General features: G+C 39.3%; 1 protein-coding gene across 1 annotated transcript in view; it reads right to left on the minus strand.

Moving 5' to 3' along the window:
* Positions 1–17,630, minus strand: part of ADAMTSL1 (ADAMTS like 1) — a 404,153-nt gene that overhangs the window by 135,611 nt on the left and 250,912 nt on the right. The window contains 1 exon segment of the mRNA XM_027670722.1: positions 11,259–11,495. Coding sequence (XP_027526523.1) covers positions 11,259–11,495 — 237 coding nt within the window.

Raw genomic sequence — 17,630 nt, forward strand, 5'->3', positions numbered from 1 at the left:
ATCAATTCCCTGCCCAGCTCTTCTTTACCAACCCTAAAGTGAGCTGATTTTTACTCTCCTTATGGGTTTAGCTTGAAAACAAAAGCAACAAAAAGTCAGAATAATAACACCTAATCCCTAGTTGGCTGACCCTGTATTGTTTTCCAGCATAAGATACCAGAGTTCTGCTCAGAGGTAAAGATTCCATATTACATTTTAGGCTGAAGTCTCATACTTCATGCTGAGTTTGATTCTCCTTCCCCCCCTCTCCCTTGCCCTTTTACTCCACTGACAGCCTCTGGTTGGAGAAACAGAAAAACAGATACACATTAGCATGACTGATACACTTTAGCAAAATAAGTTTTACAGGGCACTGCAAGAAAGTAGATGGTCATCAAGTTAGAAGATGAATTGCTTGTGTACAGTTTAAAGGCATTAGGCTGAAACTCCCACAGCAGAGTTGGAACTTGCTCATTGAGTGCGTGAATGAGTGTTATGCATGCATGTGTTCCCCCTATGGACTTGAACTCTGGCTCAGTTTAGCAATCTTTCCAGAAATAAAACTAAACCAGCAATGACAGGTTCTGTTCCAACCTTGCTAGCCTGGAAATGCCCTGAAATAAGAAGTTTTCATAATAATTTCTATTCAGTATTAAGAAACCCTGGGCAGGAAATAATGTAATAAAGCAAGCTTGCAAATCTAGCCAGTTATAAATAAATTTTTCTGTTTTCCAAAGGGCACGTCTGCAGTTCAAACACAAGAAGTTCTGAGAATCCGAGGAAAACAAAGTTGTCCTTCACATAGATACTAATGTGGGGCTCAGTGTGGGACTTGTGTTGATTGTCACTGCTCAGCTGAGGCAAGTTCTGGATCAGATCCATCATTTCAGCTGGGTTCAAAATCCTGTTTTACGATCAGGATGAAGAGCTGCTCTACTCTTTAAATTATTGTGAAGAGAACAAGCTTGAGCCCGTACAGCAAACTGGATCTGGGCTGGTGTCTGTGACACGGGGACTTGCAGCCCCTGACAAAGTTGTATCTGCCCTTCAGACCACCAACACCATGAGATGGCAGTTTGCAGCCCCGGCATTTTTCTGGCATAGCCTGCCAACATTATCCTGTGACAGGCAGTCTTGCACAGCACCAAGGCACTACGCAGGATTCCCACGGGTTCCCAGGAATTTAGTTGCAACTACACCACAACCCAACTATAAATGAATATCATAAGATGATTTTCACAATGGCAAGGCAACTTGTAACTGTGGTGGTAACAGCAGGCCCAATGATGTGCAGTCTATGTACTTGTTTAGCACTTGAGCCAAACATTCCTTGCAACTGTTCAGGCAGTGCAAACAAACTTCAATTACTGATCAGTAGCCAAATCGTTAAATACAATCACTGATGTGACTAAGATATACCTTCCGATATACAGAACATGACTTGGCAGATCAGTGATTTGTTGCTGCTTGTTGCCTTACCTATCACTGTTCCACTGGAACCAACTTGAAGATCCTGCTTGATATGTGTCCCATCAGCAGAGCACTGTCAGCTAGCCAGAGCACTCTGCTATTACTATTTTTAAACCAAGATCAAGACTCTTGGATGCATTACTGAAATGCTTGCTTTTCTCCAAAAGGATCATACCTATTGTCTGGACAGCTTTGCATTTCCATGGGAAAGATTTGTCAATTTTTGAAGAAGATTACAATACTACACTAGAAGGTGATTGCAAAGGCCATTATAAGACAAAATTCATCAAGGTAGCTCTCCCTCAGCTTCCTTGTAGCAATGTGCTTGAAAAACCAAGAGTAAATTCAACAAAGTCTGCCCTCTGGACTCATTATTGTCTCCTAGACCATGAAACACTAACTTGTAAAGGCATTTAATTGGCACTTGTGACACATTACATTTGACTGTGATCCTTTGTCAGCTCTGGTGACTTCATGACACACTTGAAATTGTTACTCAGACCTCTCTTCTGTTGAGTGTACAGGTTTCTTTTGTTGGCAGGAGTCTGTCCTCTGTCAGCTGGATCAACGGGGATCCAGTTGCAGTGCTTTGTGTGTGCCAGCACAGACTTTCAGGTGCTTCAGGCAATCACATAATCTGTTTTACCAAGGAACAGACATCACTCACAATTCAAATACTTGAGAGAGGCTACATGTCCCCAAGTCACTGATGAAACCACTTAGTCTATGTGAATACCTTCCAGCCTGCTGCTCAGTGTGTAAGAGGATTGCATGCAGGCTCTACGAGAAGCATGACATGTCATCCCATGTCTATGGGATGACAAAGGAAACTAGCTAAAACACCTGCAGACTCCCTGTCCTGGGTCTTCACAGTAACTGGAACTCTTGCCAAGGTCTTCAGTGAGAAGTACACATCTGTTTTGCTGGGGACTCTCAAAATTGCCCAGCCAGTGTAGGCACCTTGCCATCTTCATACAGCACTAAACCCTCTGCACCGCTCTACACAACTTCAGCTTTTAGCTGTGCTAAGGAAATACATGGAGAGGGATAACTTCCTGGTAACTCTAGGAGAACCCTCAGAAGTCTCCAAGCTGCTCTTTTGAATTTCTTATTTTTGCTAAGCCTCCAAATTACAATGTTCCTCCCTCCCTCCCTGCCACCCCAGCAAAGGGAGGTGCTCTAAGTACTGCTGGTCAAAGATATACGCACAGTAGAAAAAGTTGGTCTGCTTGAGGTTAACAGCACGTATTGTTTCTGCTAGAACAAAGTATCTCTGCACTGGTGCTAATCTCTGTTGGACCATAAAGTGGAAAACTGATAGCTCAGGGCAGGGGAGTGGAGTTCTAATAATGCAAATGAAGATTCTTTCACAAACACATACAGAAACACTTCCTTGCCACTCACTGCCACAAAAACGTTGTTACCTGGCACGATGATAGCAATTTAAACATATCAATATTACTCTTATGAATCATTAGGTTCTCCATCCCACTCCTGTCAGTGTGCTGGAAAGATGTCATGCTGGGGGAAAAGCAACTTATTTCACCTCAGAAAAACTGATACTCATCAACAAGAAAACAAAACTAAGATTTGCTCTCAACAGAACATGAGGTAGATGAGGATAGAGTGTAATAGACGAAACATTCAAACAGCAGTTCAGCTGTTCAGCCTGGCACAGTTCAAAAGCACCTGACCATAAGAAATTAAGAATTCAGTATTTTCTGAAGTGTTATCTCCACAGAAGACATCTATGTTTCTATGGACTATTTAAAAAAAAGAAAAAAAAAAAAAAGGAAAACCAATTAATTTTGAGTATTTAGGCCTAGGAGCTTGATGCAGATATCATAAGCTTAAAAACCTTTATAATTATAACATCAAAAGGCCTGTCTAAACTGAAAGACAACTTAGAAGTGATCCTGCTATAATGCCTTCTAGGTGTCTGAGGAAAAATGGACTCTTAAATTGCCTCCTCTTGCCTAAATAATACACTTATTATTACAATTCTTGCATTTTTCTTCTGGTGTTTCTACAGCTCAGGAAAAAAAACAAACAAACTCAAGCAAACAGCTACAAACAGGAGCCAGAAATAGCTGAACTACATGAAACAGAAATCCCAGCACTAAGTAAATACCTAGACTTTTTTCCCCAAATGCTTTCCCCCTTTTTTTTTTTTTCAACCTGACTGCTGTCATAGTCTTGGCAGAAAAAAAAGATTATTACTGGAAGCTGTCAAGGGGGATTGAATGCCTCTAAAAATGAATACAGGATCGTGGAAACACAAATGATGCCTGTTTGTAGAGAATTAATGGAACAAAGACCATTCATTTCTATACTTTGTCATCAAACAGGCAAATGACAGGCACTTTCTGTCCTCTTGTGCGAATGTAAGACAGCAATACAAGTAATATAGGTAAAAATTTCCTTCTGCAAGTTACTTTCTCAGAGTTTTCACAGTTAGATAAGATGTCAATATGCAGAAAAAAGGCATCTTGTAAAAAGCAGAACATGATCCCCAGTGTTACCAGTACTAAGTATAAAGAGAACAGTCTCTAATATCAGAGCAATGAATGTTGCAGGGCCATTTTCTTCCAGGGCTTCACATAGGGTGGGACAAACTCCTGGCCTTCTTTCTCAAAATTGGAGTTGACTTGAAAGGTCTGAGGAAGGCATGAAAAGAAATCAGATCCCAAGCTAAGGAATGACTAGAAGCAGTCACGGGCCCAGGTGCAAATTCTTGCTGCTATGCCCTAAGTGCATCCCATATGGACAGTTGAGGTCTAAGGCAGTTTCATGAGCCTTCAAGAGCCTGCTGAGGTGACCATCTAACCTTATTTTACCTGTCTCAATCAGGTTTACTATGCCAGTGAGCAATATCCACATACCAAACCCATGGTGTTAAGTGACAGTGTTATCCTGATCAGCTCTGATTTTGGGCTGAGCTGGAAACTGGAAAGGATGCATGCAGAAACACTTCATACACAGAAAGGAGAAATTCTCCATCCTTAAGTCATGATACTAAGGAAATATAGCACAGTCTATTTAAAGTAGAGCAGATTTTTTTCACTCTTCTGACATTATGCACCAGTCTGTGTAGCCTGTGTCTCTCATGAAAAAAATTAGAAGCACACATACACATATACAGCCATTTAAATACTGGTGTAAACAGAATCAGAGAATAGAGTTACGGAATAATTTGGTTTGGAAGGAACCTTTAAAGGTCATCTAGTTCAACCCCACTGCCGTGGGCAGGACAGAGAATCAAGAAAAGACTCCAAGATCATCAAGTCCAACTTTTGACCAACTAGAGGTAACTAAAGAAACTAATCTTGTTAGCTGTCTTGAACTAACTGTGCAGCTTAGCTTAAAAAAGTTTTAGGAATCAACAAATCAGAAATTTTTGAGCTATCTTTAGTAGTATTTGAAAGTAGATCTGTAAAAAACTGTTTAATACTGTCATAAATAGTAGACATTAAGATAACCATTTCTGTAATGCAGCTCTCTGTAACCAACAACCTGTAAAATTAAAATAATGTAATGGAGAATGATGGGTAGTTTTGTGAGAAGAAACAAAAGGCTGTTTTCAATCCTAAACAGCATTACTGTAGTAACACACTTACTTAACAGCATTCTTACAAATTACCAGCTTTTTAATCATTGGATCTAATCCTGGAGTTAGACCTATAATATGATTCCTTCTGTTATTCCACCATATATATGAAATAATTTTCTGGTCTTTAATAAAAACACCACCAATAATAGTAATGACACTCATGCAATTAGGATTAGATTTGGTTTTTCAAACCATGAGCATTCAGTTATATTTTCTCTCTTCCATTCGGTTACAGACTGGAGTGATAGAATGGCTTTGGTTGCTGCCAGGCGACCAGCCAGGGTCAACCCACCACACTGCAACTTTGTAACCCCAAGTGCTGTATGCAGAATAGCCTCAAAACCCCAGAAAAGGATTTAATTGATTTTGGAAACAGGGAAAATTAAACTAGAAATTCGAAGTTTTAAACATGTTGTGCTCTGCATACCTATTAATTCTATCCATAAAGACATTTCCCAATGTGGAACATTAAAGCACTATTTCTCTTTAGGAGCATTCTATTAACTTCAGCATGGTGGTTCAGGCTAGTTATAATATATCAGTGGACCATACTATAACCTGAGGTAAACTCAAAACAAGACCCAAAAATTACATCTGAGAAGTAATCTGTATTTCTTCTAAAATAGGAGGAAGAAGAAGGGACCCAAATAACACAGATAATCATATAGAAAGGAGTTTAAAATACTTAGGAGGAACAAGAAGGGACCCAAATAACACAGATAATCATATAGAAAGGAGTTTAAAATACTTAAGAGGAACAAGACAATTAGAAGGAAGTAAATGACATTACATACAAAGTTTTTTTTGAAAAATTCTGTTGTTCAGTCTGTGTCACTATGGATTTAAGAGTAAAACTACAGAAAGAAAAAATAATAGAAGTTAATTCTCATTCATTTTTTAGGTGTTTATCACAAAGAACAAAGGCAAGATATTAATCATCTCTTCACAGAAGAGAAATTTATGTTTATATACTATGGAGAGTGGCAATATGCATGCAGCTTGCATGATTCCTGAACTATCACAGTCATATGTACTGCCTTATGCCATGAAGAATATCTGAATAAGCTACTGCATAACTTCTCCAGTATGCTATCTCTGTAAATAAAAGTTAACATCTTTTTAAGAATCTCTAACCATACTCTTTGTTGAATCAAAGATTCAGGGATACAGCTTATTCTACTCACAAAATTGGCTTTGCTTGCCCTGCTTACAATCAGAAGTCTCTTCTGACTTTAACTAACAGGTGGCCAGTATGCAAAACGAAGTCTTCAGCTCAAAAAGTAATAATTAAACAAAAACTCATAAATATTTCACTAAGGTACTGGTAATTCTAAATCTTCAAACAATATGAAAAATGAAGGGAAAAAAATGAGAGAGGGATCTTCTAATTTCGAAATACTGCACCTCTTTAACAAATGTGTACTTACCAATGACAGTTAAAACCATCACCTTTAAATCAGGAGTGAGCACCAAGGCACACAGAAGGCAATAGAACTAACCCTTCATTTCTGCCATTAATAGCCTGAAGAACAGCTTGTGAGCACACAATAGGCCATGGGCTGACCCAAATCTTGCATACTAAGAACTATATCCCTGTGGTTAGTTAAGAAATTGACAGTGTTGTTTGACCCACCGGGAAAAATACTCTATGTCTATGTAAGCATATTGATGCCTTAAGCCCCTAATGTTTTTTTATTTTTCTAATTTTGTAAGCCTTACAAGTTTTATAGGTAATAGAAGTAGATTTTAGAAACAAACCCCTTTCTCCCTCCTCCCTGTAGCACCCCTTAGTTTATACATTCCTTAATCCTCTAACCCTATTCCCATATCCAGTAGAAAATGTTTAGTCTCTTAGTCAAGGCAAGCCTGTCTTGTTTGGAGAACGCTTGTATCTTGGCCTAAACCGCAGGACAGAGTCAAGGAACTGGGTGACTCTGCTCTCTGTACCCCGAAGATGATGAAGAATGATGAAGAGGGGGTCCCAAAAAGCCCCCCGACCCAATTCCAGGAGGCGGGCCAGGGGGTGGACCAGGCCAAAAGTTGTAGGGTGGACACACTTGGGATTGGCCAGATATTGTTATAAAATGTAACATCCCGGGCACAGCCCGGCGGGCGCGTCGTATAACATCTCTTTGCCTTGGCATAATTAAACCCTTTCTTATCTCACCCCAGCTAAACGGCTCCTAGATTTTTCTTAGCACCAGCAGAGCAGGCATCAATATACTGATCTTAACTCTTACTAATTCTTGTATTCATTCATTCATTCACGGCTAGGCTTCGCGAACGAAGATTTGGGAAGGGCTCTACCCACATTTGCTACAAGAATGGTGGTGGCTAAAGAGGCCAATACAAGATAGAGATAGACAAGTCCAGTTGCAACTAATTCTTGTATAGACTGTAACTGAATAGACATAATTATATGTTTCATAAAATGCTCTATCTGAACAACATTTAATTCCTTCTTTGTTGCCATAACATTTGGATCAATGTAAGCCAATAGGATGGTAAACTTAAAGATGCTTTCAGTGGTTTTATTCTGAGCAATTCAGAAAATATATCTCTTTATTTCCAACGTAGCACAATTACTGCAAAGAACCTTTTGTCATAGAATCACAGAATATGCTGAGTTGGAAGAGACCCACAAGGATCATCAAGTCCAACTGCTGGCCCTGTGCAGGGCACCCCAAGAGTCACACCACGTGTCTTAGAGCATTGTTCAAAAGCATCTTAAACTTTGTCAGACTTGGTGCTGTGGCCACTTCCCTGGGGAGCCCGTTCAAATGCTCAGCCACACCCTGGTTGAAAAACGTTTTCTTGATATCCAACCTAAACCTCCCTGACTCAACTTCACACTGTTTCCTTGTTTTCTGTCACTGGTCACCACAGAGAAGAGATCAGTGCCTGTGTGGTGGGTTCACCCTGGCTGAACACTAGGTGCCCACCCAGCCACTCTATCCCTCTCTTTCCCAGCCAGACAGGGGAGAGAGTAAGGTAGGAAAAGAAAACAACACAAAGCGTGGCTTGCGATAAGGCAGTTTATATTTATGCAAAAAAGAAAGCAAAAGCAGCGTGTGTGTGCACAAAGCAGAAGCTCGCAGTTAATCTCTACTTCCCATAAGCAGCGATGGTTGGCCACTTCTCTGAGAAGCAGGGCTCCAGCACAGCAGGCAGCCATCAGAGACAATGAGTGCCTCCGGTCCTGCTCCTTGCCTCAGCTTTTATATCTGAGTTGACATCATATGGTATGGAATATCCCCTTGGTCAGTGCGGGTCAGCTGGCCTACTTGTGTCCCCTCCCATTGAAGAAGGAATGTTACAGTGCTGTACTCAGCAGCAGCCAAAACATGGGTGTGTTACAACACTCCTCTAGCTACCAATGCCGAGCATGGCACTGTGAGGGCTACTATGGGGAAATAAATTCCGGCTCAGCCAGACCCACCACAGCCTGCCCCTCTGCTTCCCCTCACAAGGAACTTGTAGACTGCAGTGAGGTCTCCCCTCAGTCTCCTCTTCTCCAGGCTGAACACACCAAGTGACCTCAGTCGCTCCTCATATGGCTTCCCCTCAAGGCCCTTCACCAGCTTCGTTGCCCTCCTTCGGACACTCTAAGAGCTTAATATCTTTCCTACATTGCTGTGCCCAAAACTGCACACAATATTCAAGGTGAGGCCTCACCAGTGCAGAGCAGAGCGGAACAATCCCCTCCCTCGACCAGCTGGTGATGCTTTGCCTGATGCACCCCAGGACACGGTTGGCTCTCCTGGCTGCCAGGGCACTGCTGACTCATATTCAACTTGCCATCAACCAGGATCCCCAGGTCTCTTTCCACAGCCTGCTTTCCAGCATCTCATTCCCCACCTTGTATGTACATCCTGGGTTGCACCGTCTCAGGTGCAGAATCTGGCACTTGCCCTTAAAACTTAAACTACAGAAGAAACATATTTCACTTTTTAATCTTCAGATCTTTACACCAAATATACGCCCTAGGAGATTTCATTTTTTGAAGTTGTGACAAACCATGCCTTCATATTATTACAGTTGTCTGCTGCGCTGCCCCAAATGTTGCTGAACTCCCAGGATCATATGAACTCTCACAAATTACTGAGATATGTGACTGTTATGTTTACAGTGTGTCAACATTCTTAGGTAAGTAGTAGCTTGCAGCTACTATTGCAAATGAATAATTTCTAACATAATATTTTTTCTTCTCTGAAGTTCACATGCATTCACCATTATAGAAGTAAGTTTATTCAAACAAAAGTTACAGATGAAGAATTCTCCCCTTGTTCTTCCATAACACTGGAGTTTCCCATTCTTTTAAAAGAACTTTTATAGAAGACCATGGAAGACGATTGCTTTTAAGGAGGGTTCACCATTTATTATGGCAAATTCCATACAGTTTACCTTTATGGACTGCTTATGTAGTATTAGCTATTGTGATGATAGATAGTAAAGCAGTTGCTGTCCTAAAGCATATAGGTAGGGCAAATCTAGTTACGGAGTTTCTAATGCAGCACCTCTGCTGTCATGAAGAGATGGCTGGTAAACAGGGATACACTGAGACAAGAACAATTTGAATTGCTTTAAATTTAACATGCACCAAAATACAAAATTTTGCACTGTAAGGAATACAGCATGAGCATTTATATTTTAATTTTTTGGGTCATCCTAAAAAATGATGCAGTAGTTGTAAATATATGGCAAAAGTTGATAAAGAAATTGAATGCTGAAGAACATGGAAAATATATAGTCGTGTTAATGCATTAAAATTATTCTACCACTTTATGGTATATAATGAAAGCCTTGGTTTAAGTGAAATTCTTCAGGGACACTAGTGCTAATTTTTCTGTTCTCCAGCCACAGAGACAATTAAGAAATAACATTAGTTATAACAGTGCAGCTAACTTCAACCTTCCAAGAAGTAAGAATTGTCATAGTAAATCAAATGAGTTTGTTTCAGTAGTGGATGATTATGAACTCTAAGGGAAGGTTTTCTTGAAAAAAGTACGCTTCATATTTGGATCAAAACAGAAATCAGCCTGACAGAGGTCGAATTCTGTTTCTAATTTCTAGGCCATTATATGCAAAAAATTTTGAATCTTTTTTTTCCATCCAGATTCCTATGCTTCTGGTTAAGATTTTAAAATATTTAAAAGCTCAAAATAAGACTGAAATTAGTCTGTCTCATTAGGCAAGCTAGAATTTTGAGAAACGTGCACTCAGCTGAAATCAAGAGGTCTAGGTGATTGCCTTTTCTAGATCACAAATGAGATTAGCCTAGTAGCTGCAGGACTGCTTCTGGCTCAGAACAGAAAATCAGAGAGAAATGAAACAGGAAGAAAAGCTTCTAGAGGAATATGAAGTGGCTCAAAATTCACTAGAAAGCCAACAACACATCAAGTCTACACAGATTTGAAAGAGACTGGGCACGGGACCATGAATTTACACTCAACTGTTTTCGAGATTTAGGTGTGTTCAGTAATTAACAGAGATGGCATGAAAGTCCTCCCCTGCATCAGCCTGTAGCATACATGTAGTTCAGAAGACTAAAGTCTGATGTAGGTAGGTTCAAAACAGTTGCAATATATAAATAAAAGCACAAACATAATATAAAAACACATTAGGATGTGAATAAATTGGTCGAATGACCAATAGATCTCCATGCACCGTGAAGTGAAGGGTGAGAAAGTCCCCATCTCCCACTTTTAACAAACGGGGATGCTGAGGTCCAAGGAGATGTAGCAGCTTGCTTAGTCTTACAGGAGTGGCAGTTTTTTTACTTTAGTACCCCATCTACTGCCATGTAGTTTGTGACTCACAGGGAGCAATAATCCTCAAGGATAATGTAACTGGATAGACTTGAAAAACTTTGGTGTATCCAGATTAAAAGCTACATCATTATTTTCTTTTGGTGCTTCAAATCAGATCTGCTACTGCAGCTAACTATACAATAGAGTTCAAAAACTGATAACACAATCCTTCAAAAGAACCCTAAGGAAACAACATAAAGTGTGAAAATAATGTTTGGAATTGTACACCTTGACCGAAAAAAGCGTACAGGAAATCAGTTTAAGAGAATGGAAACAGATGATTAAAACCAAGTCCCTAAAATGATACAAATATGGAGGAGAGGGAGTGAGCCATGTGAGAGAGATCTGAGGAAAGTAGTCAGATGTTAGGGAAGGGCTTCTCTCCTTACTTGGCACAAGCCACTGATGCACATGTCCAGGGATTCAGTGTAGCACCGGGTCCCATCCAGAACCTTTGGTGCCAGCTCCACAACAAGAGCCATTCCTCTGGCCTGGCACTTCAGTGAGCATGGGTTGTCAGGGTCATTAGACACAGGAAGCCACTCATAAAACTGTCCCTGATATTTGACGTCGTTGTGAGCAGAGCACTGCTGAGCACGGAAATCACCTGCTTCTGGTGGACAATCCTGCAGAAAAGAGAGAAGAGAAGATCAGCAAGTCTATTCAGGACAGCCACTTCCAGTATCATGCAACACACTGGGCTCCACAGCTGCCAGATACAGCGAGTTTCTGTTTAGACAAAGAAGAGTGATTGAAATAGTTACATCTACACATAATTCAACTGGATAATTATACTCTTCTTTCTTCTTATTGCAAAAGTATTGAAAGAACATAAGACCATGTGTCAATGGGAAATAACAAGTGCACTGTACGTGCATTGTACCACAGCCCTATTGTTAAGCAAAAGAGGGTCACAATGCTCTTGCCAGATCTCATTCCACTTGTGCACATACATGGAGAAGTGTGTGTGTACAGCCACTCTTTTCTGGCCAGATTTTCCTCTTTGTTTGTAGAGAAAGAAAAAAGAACTACACAATTTATCTGTTTCTTTATCTAAGCTCTCCTCACTAGCCTTTTTTTTTTTGCCTCAGTGACTTAAATCACTTGGTACGACAACAAGAAAAATTTGATACATATTTGCATTTCTTTAACCTAAGATTTCATAACTCACATAATTAGGGACTTAATATTATTTTACTGAGAAAACCTTAGGAAAGTCCCTTTTTTAATCCTTTGGGAGATTCGTAAGACATAACCCTAATCCTGAACCCAGTATACCTGATATAAAAATCAAAGACCATTGATACTATTTAAAGTCCCTTGTAACTGAGAATATGAGGCTCTCCTTACCCCCATATACTTTCTTGCTACCATTTAGCACTGAAAAACACGAGACAGCTTCAAAATCATGAGTCTTTAGGCAAAATAAACATGAGTTCCTTTTATTTCCTTTCCAGTGTTCGATTCTTGAAGAATAATATTTCAAGTCTTCCTGTGCAAGCAACCTTAAGGCTAGAAATTCACTGAGTTTTTTAGAAATAACCCGAATTTCTCACATAATTACAGGAATACAGGAACTAAGCTTTAGGAAAAACTTTAAACATCATGAGAGCTGAGGCAAAAACAGAGCAAATGTTGGCAATATGACTGCTTCAGATTATTAAGCCACAGTCCTCTACCTTACTGCCGTAAGAAGAACTGGTCCTCGATGATATCTGGTAAAACACCAGATAAAATGATCACTTTTTACACCCTTTGCTTGAGAAATACAACATGTTGATTATAGTCTTGGTAGGAAAGGATTTTGATGTATACACAACCACATAAGTAGATAATATCCTTATAAGATGTCTGTATTCTTTTTGCCCTCAAACCATTTCATCCTATTAGAGTATCATTAATGACAACCTTATTCACAGACTCCTTATCTTCCCAGCTAGGAAAGTCTTATTGCTGTTGAGGAAAAATACATCTTCTTAGGTTTAAATGATCACCTAAGTTTCTCACATCTTCATTTTCTAACACTTTTCTGCATATTTTAAAAAGGGCAGGTTGTTACAGCTTTCAATATGAAAGACATGGAAGCTGCATGTCACTTTCTGACATTAAAGGATTGGTTTTTAGTATTAAGATCTAAAATAAAACTTGTCTAAAAAACAAGTCTCCACTAAAAGGAAGTTAGTACAATCTTGGCTAGAAATTTGTCATTTGTAAGCCCTTGGCTTAACAAGTTTAGCCATTCTGGCCTCTCTTTCACTGTTGCTATGTGGTTATGGCCATTTTCTTTCAATGTTGAATAATCTTGGATCACACCACTCCAAACATTTCTTGTCATGATCTATCCACACATACAAGCCATGGCCTTAGCCAGAAATCATCATCTAAATTGCTTTGTACTGAGTGAGCAAATTTTCAACTAATTGACTTTGTATTTGAGTCTAATTCAGCCCAAAAGTGAAGGGTTAAACCCCAGGCAAAAGTTCTGCTATCTAAGTTGTTGTAGCTTTAGTTAAATAGGAAGGATTTTTAGCGAATTTTTTCATACCATCACATAATCTGGAATGTGGGGGACTGCCCCCTGTCTGAGCTGGATTGGGGAGGACTGTCCCAAGCATCTTGGAAAGGTGGGTCCCTCGAGTGAAGCATCCTGGGAACTTGGGAGACAGGAGACAAAAAAGCAGGTGTGGAATGGCTCACTCTCTTTGTACCTGGTTTTTGCTCGCTGGAGCACCATGGATTCTTGGAGCCTTTTCCTGGGGACCACCCTGCCTGACCTGTGGCATTTTCTGCCTCAGCTGCAGCTGTATTTCGCATCAGACGAAGGTCATCCTGGCCCCAGCTGAGCTGTCCTGGCGTGACTAGCCACCGCCAACAACTCAGGGGTTCCCCTCTCAGGACCTGCACAAAAATCTGCCACCGCGTGGCCCGAAATCACCGGGTCCAAGCAGCGCACCTGGTCAGCCCTGCCCTGCCATTGTCACTCCATATACTTTGCTACATCGGAACCTACGTCATCACCTTGGACGCATAGGATTTTCTTTTGTATGAAATATCCTTCCAGGTTTTGGTTTAACTTAGAGGGGAGGAAGTTAGCTAGGTAATATTTTCTGCTATTGTTATTTATTTGTTTCTTTCAGTTTTTAGTACAAAAATAACAAAAATTGTTATTTTTCTTTCTTCACTCAGACTCCTTGTAATTTGTACCTTGTCTCTACTGGGGCAGAAGGAAATTTATAAAAAAAAAGGGAGTTCATCTCATTAGAGGTCTCACCTCCTGAACATATTGTCATTAAACTAAGACATAAGTATAAGGCAATAGTCTTCCTGTTACAAGAGGTTCAATGGATTAAGACATAAGAGAAAAAAGGATTTTCAGTTAAATCTAGCTCCAGAAAAATACGAACAAAAGAGCAAACACACAGAGCTCATTCTTCCTTTCTGAAAGTGGAGGTTGAAAGTTCAAGTTTGTAACTGGTATTTTACAGCTGGAAGACTTACACAGCAGAAGGCTTTTCTAATAATATATTATGGTTGATCAAAGAAAATGTTGGAAGTATTTCAATTTGATTTTAAAATCTTGAGAAAAACTGAGAGGCAATCAGGGCCTTTTTGTGATCTGGGCAAACTGTTGATATAGGACAAAGTTTGGACAGTGAAGGGAGCAGACAAATATATGGGAAATTCATTATTTCTCTATAGCTGGTTAATTAGAGAAAAAGTGGTCTTTATGTTCTGCCCTTACACAGAGTATGAACAACTATACAGTTACAGTTTGACCCGAGATCTGGTTTAGCTCTATTTTCAAACAAAGAGCAAAAATGAACACTGTGGCCTTATTTCCTGCCACAAAGTCTTCTGGTGCATACTCTTCTCTGAATTTGTCTGTCTGTAAATGAGTACAATCAGGTCTATTTTTTGGCGAAGGCTTGTTGTGGAGATTCAAGACAACTTTTTTGTTTGGTTTAAGCTTGGCTCTACCTTTGGAACTTTCTGGCTTGCAACAGCTTTATTTTTACAAAGAGAGAAAGGCTCAGTAAAGCACACAACATACAAAGTTTATAATCCTACTTTGTACAGTACTCAATACTATGTTGTGTTGAATTTTACTTTTAAATCAAAGAAATAAAAAACGTACAGTCAACATAACAAGCTTTCAGGACACGGCAGGTGACCAGGATGGATGTCAAATACCTCCAGTCTTTGACATTGTAATCAAAATAAAACAATGAACTTATGTTTAAAAAAGTTTTCGTGTGAAACGGGAAGCAATTCAAAGAATACCTGCAAGCAGTCAGAAACATAGATATGCATACTTATATTGGCGTGCAGATGTGAAAAAAGGTTACAGCCTGGCACACTACTTTTCTCTAGCTGAAATCCTGAATCCTAAATGCACCTGAAGGCCTTGGAGATCCCTTTTCCTCAGGAAGGATCTTTCAATCTAGTTAAGAAAGCACATCTTGCATCTACACACATAACCTGTACAATACTTTTTTAATACCAAAATTGACAGTTTTAAGAAAATTAGTGGTCTGAATATTATCCTCTACATCTGCCAGCAAGCACTGCTTCACTGGCCTGAGAGAAGTTGCGTGTTCCTTCAGCTAAGGGCCAGATTCTGGAAGCTATGTAACAGTGTGCAGCTTGTCCATCTGCACAACAGATTGACAGACACTTTGAGACAGCCAGAAGTCATGGGCCAAGTCAGTGTAGCAGTGAACCCAAGGTAGCACATCTATGCATTAATTACATAGTTCTGTGAGGTATTTTGCTAACCCCATCTGTATGCCTGTGTTTGACTTGGAGCATGTGGCAGCCCTGGTATCTGGCCACAAAAGTTCTACAGTCCTGCTTCAGGTTACTACAGTTTTGGTGCTATATTCACATCTTACCAGTTTTGTTTTCTTTTGGAAATTATCTGTGGGCCCTTGCAGATACAAGGAACTGCTACCATTGCACTCCCTGGAAGAATCAGAAAGAACCACTAAACTTGAAAGTCTTATCTAAGTCCATTTATCTTCATAATTCCTATTCATTAAGACTTTTTAGGGAAGAAAAATTCCAGTGAATAGGAAACAACTTTTCCTCCTTTAACTCTGTGAGTCCTACATGGCTCTTTCATGACCTTTAGCTTGTGAACAATCAAGAGATACTGCTGAAACACTGAGCCTGTGATGGATACCTATAATCTCCATGCGTCCTGTCAGATCACGATTTCCTCTACTGCAATGAAAATATGTATCATTTTAAAGGTGATCAAAAACCCCTTTGATGTATGAAATTCATTTTAAAATAAACACAGGAGTTTCATCCTCATCTCTTAGGCACCTAATGCTGGCACCAAGCCATATTATTATGGGTTCATTTTCTTCTTCCTCACATCAATTTTTTTTTTTAACTTGACCTCCTATTTTATCCTATATTTAAGTCATAAAGTCCATGGAGTTTTGCCATGTTGGAATTCCATTCAAAACAATTTGTATTAATCAACAATCCAGTGGAAAAGATAAGATGAATCCCAGATGTCCCTTGAGGGTGATAGGTATATCAGATTTCATGGGACAAAAGAGGGTCAGGCTTTTTAAAGTTTACTTAGTGACTGAAATGTAGAAGATTGTTATCTAAGCTGGGATAGGTGGAAAAAGTTGAGGAACTTTAAAACAGTTTACAATACATGTGCTTGTATATTTCCAGAGGCCAAGAATGATTTACTATACCTGGAGTATTTCCTCTGAGCAAAAAATGACTAATAACTGGACGCTGTGCAGCATCTGACAGAACAGCTTATTGAGCCAGTTCCATGGAGTACTCATGGTGTTTCAGCTCCTCCGATTTCCCTACTGAGAAAGAAAGCCTGAGGTCCTCAAGTAGAGACTTGTCTAAGACTAAATAAGAACTTTAGATGAAAGTACAGAGACTTAGGAGATCTAGGGATTTAACAGAACCTCCATTCAGCCTTGAAGCCTTGTTGAGTGCCCTCCTTGAATTAAGTTTCTTGCAGTCGGACTTTCCAACAGTTTAGTCTCATGAACTGAGAAATAGCTTAGGATCATACTTAACTGCTTAGATTAAGCAGGGCTTATACTACAGCTTTCTCTGACAACCCCAAGATATTGCAGTATCTGACAGAGAAGATAACAGAAAAATAATAGGAATAAATGGGAAATATAAGCAAATGTTCAATTCTGTGTCAAATAAACAGAGTGGAGGTGAGGGCTAAAATAGTCAGCAAAGTATAAATGCAAATTTCCATTAACATCTCTCATTAGAAATATTTATAAAATACATTTTTCACCAAAAAAGCACCTTTTTTTAAAGTTTGTTCCCATTTTGGCAAATAATTCAATATGCAGCTTTTCATGTAATTTTGATCTTTTTTTGTTGTTGTTTATTCCTTTTAAATATTGAAGTGTTTAAATTAGAGTAACTTTTATTTCAGCTTGAAAAACTTCCAAATATTTCAGTCAGAAAGTAATACTAGTACATAATATTAGAGCATATTTTCCTAAAGACATCAAGGGTGCCGTATTATCAGATGAAAATCAGCTGTTCAAATTAAACAAAAATAATTATCAGAAATACCAAATTTAAGTTTATGAATTACCCAGCGTCTTGAATAGTCACAAAATGTCACTGTAATGGAAGGAATTCAGTTTGTTTGGTCTACAAAGGTTCTTTATAAATTAACACTGAATGGTAACAATGGTTGGGGTATTTTTGGTTTTTTTTTTTGTTTTTTTTTTTTTTTTTTTTTTTTTTTT

This window comes from Neopelma chrysocephalum, unplaced genomic scaffold (assembly GCF_003984885.1).
Source record: "Neopelma chrysocephalum unplaced genomic scaffold, ASM398488v2 Primary Assembly neopelma1_96926, whole genome shotgun sequence".
In the NCBI taxonomy this organism is placed as follows: Eukaryota; Metazoa; Chordata; class Aves; order Passeriformes; family Pipridae; genus Neopelma; species Neopelma chrysocephalum.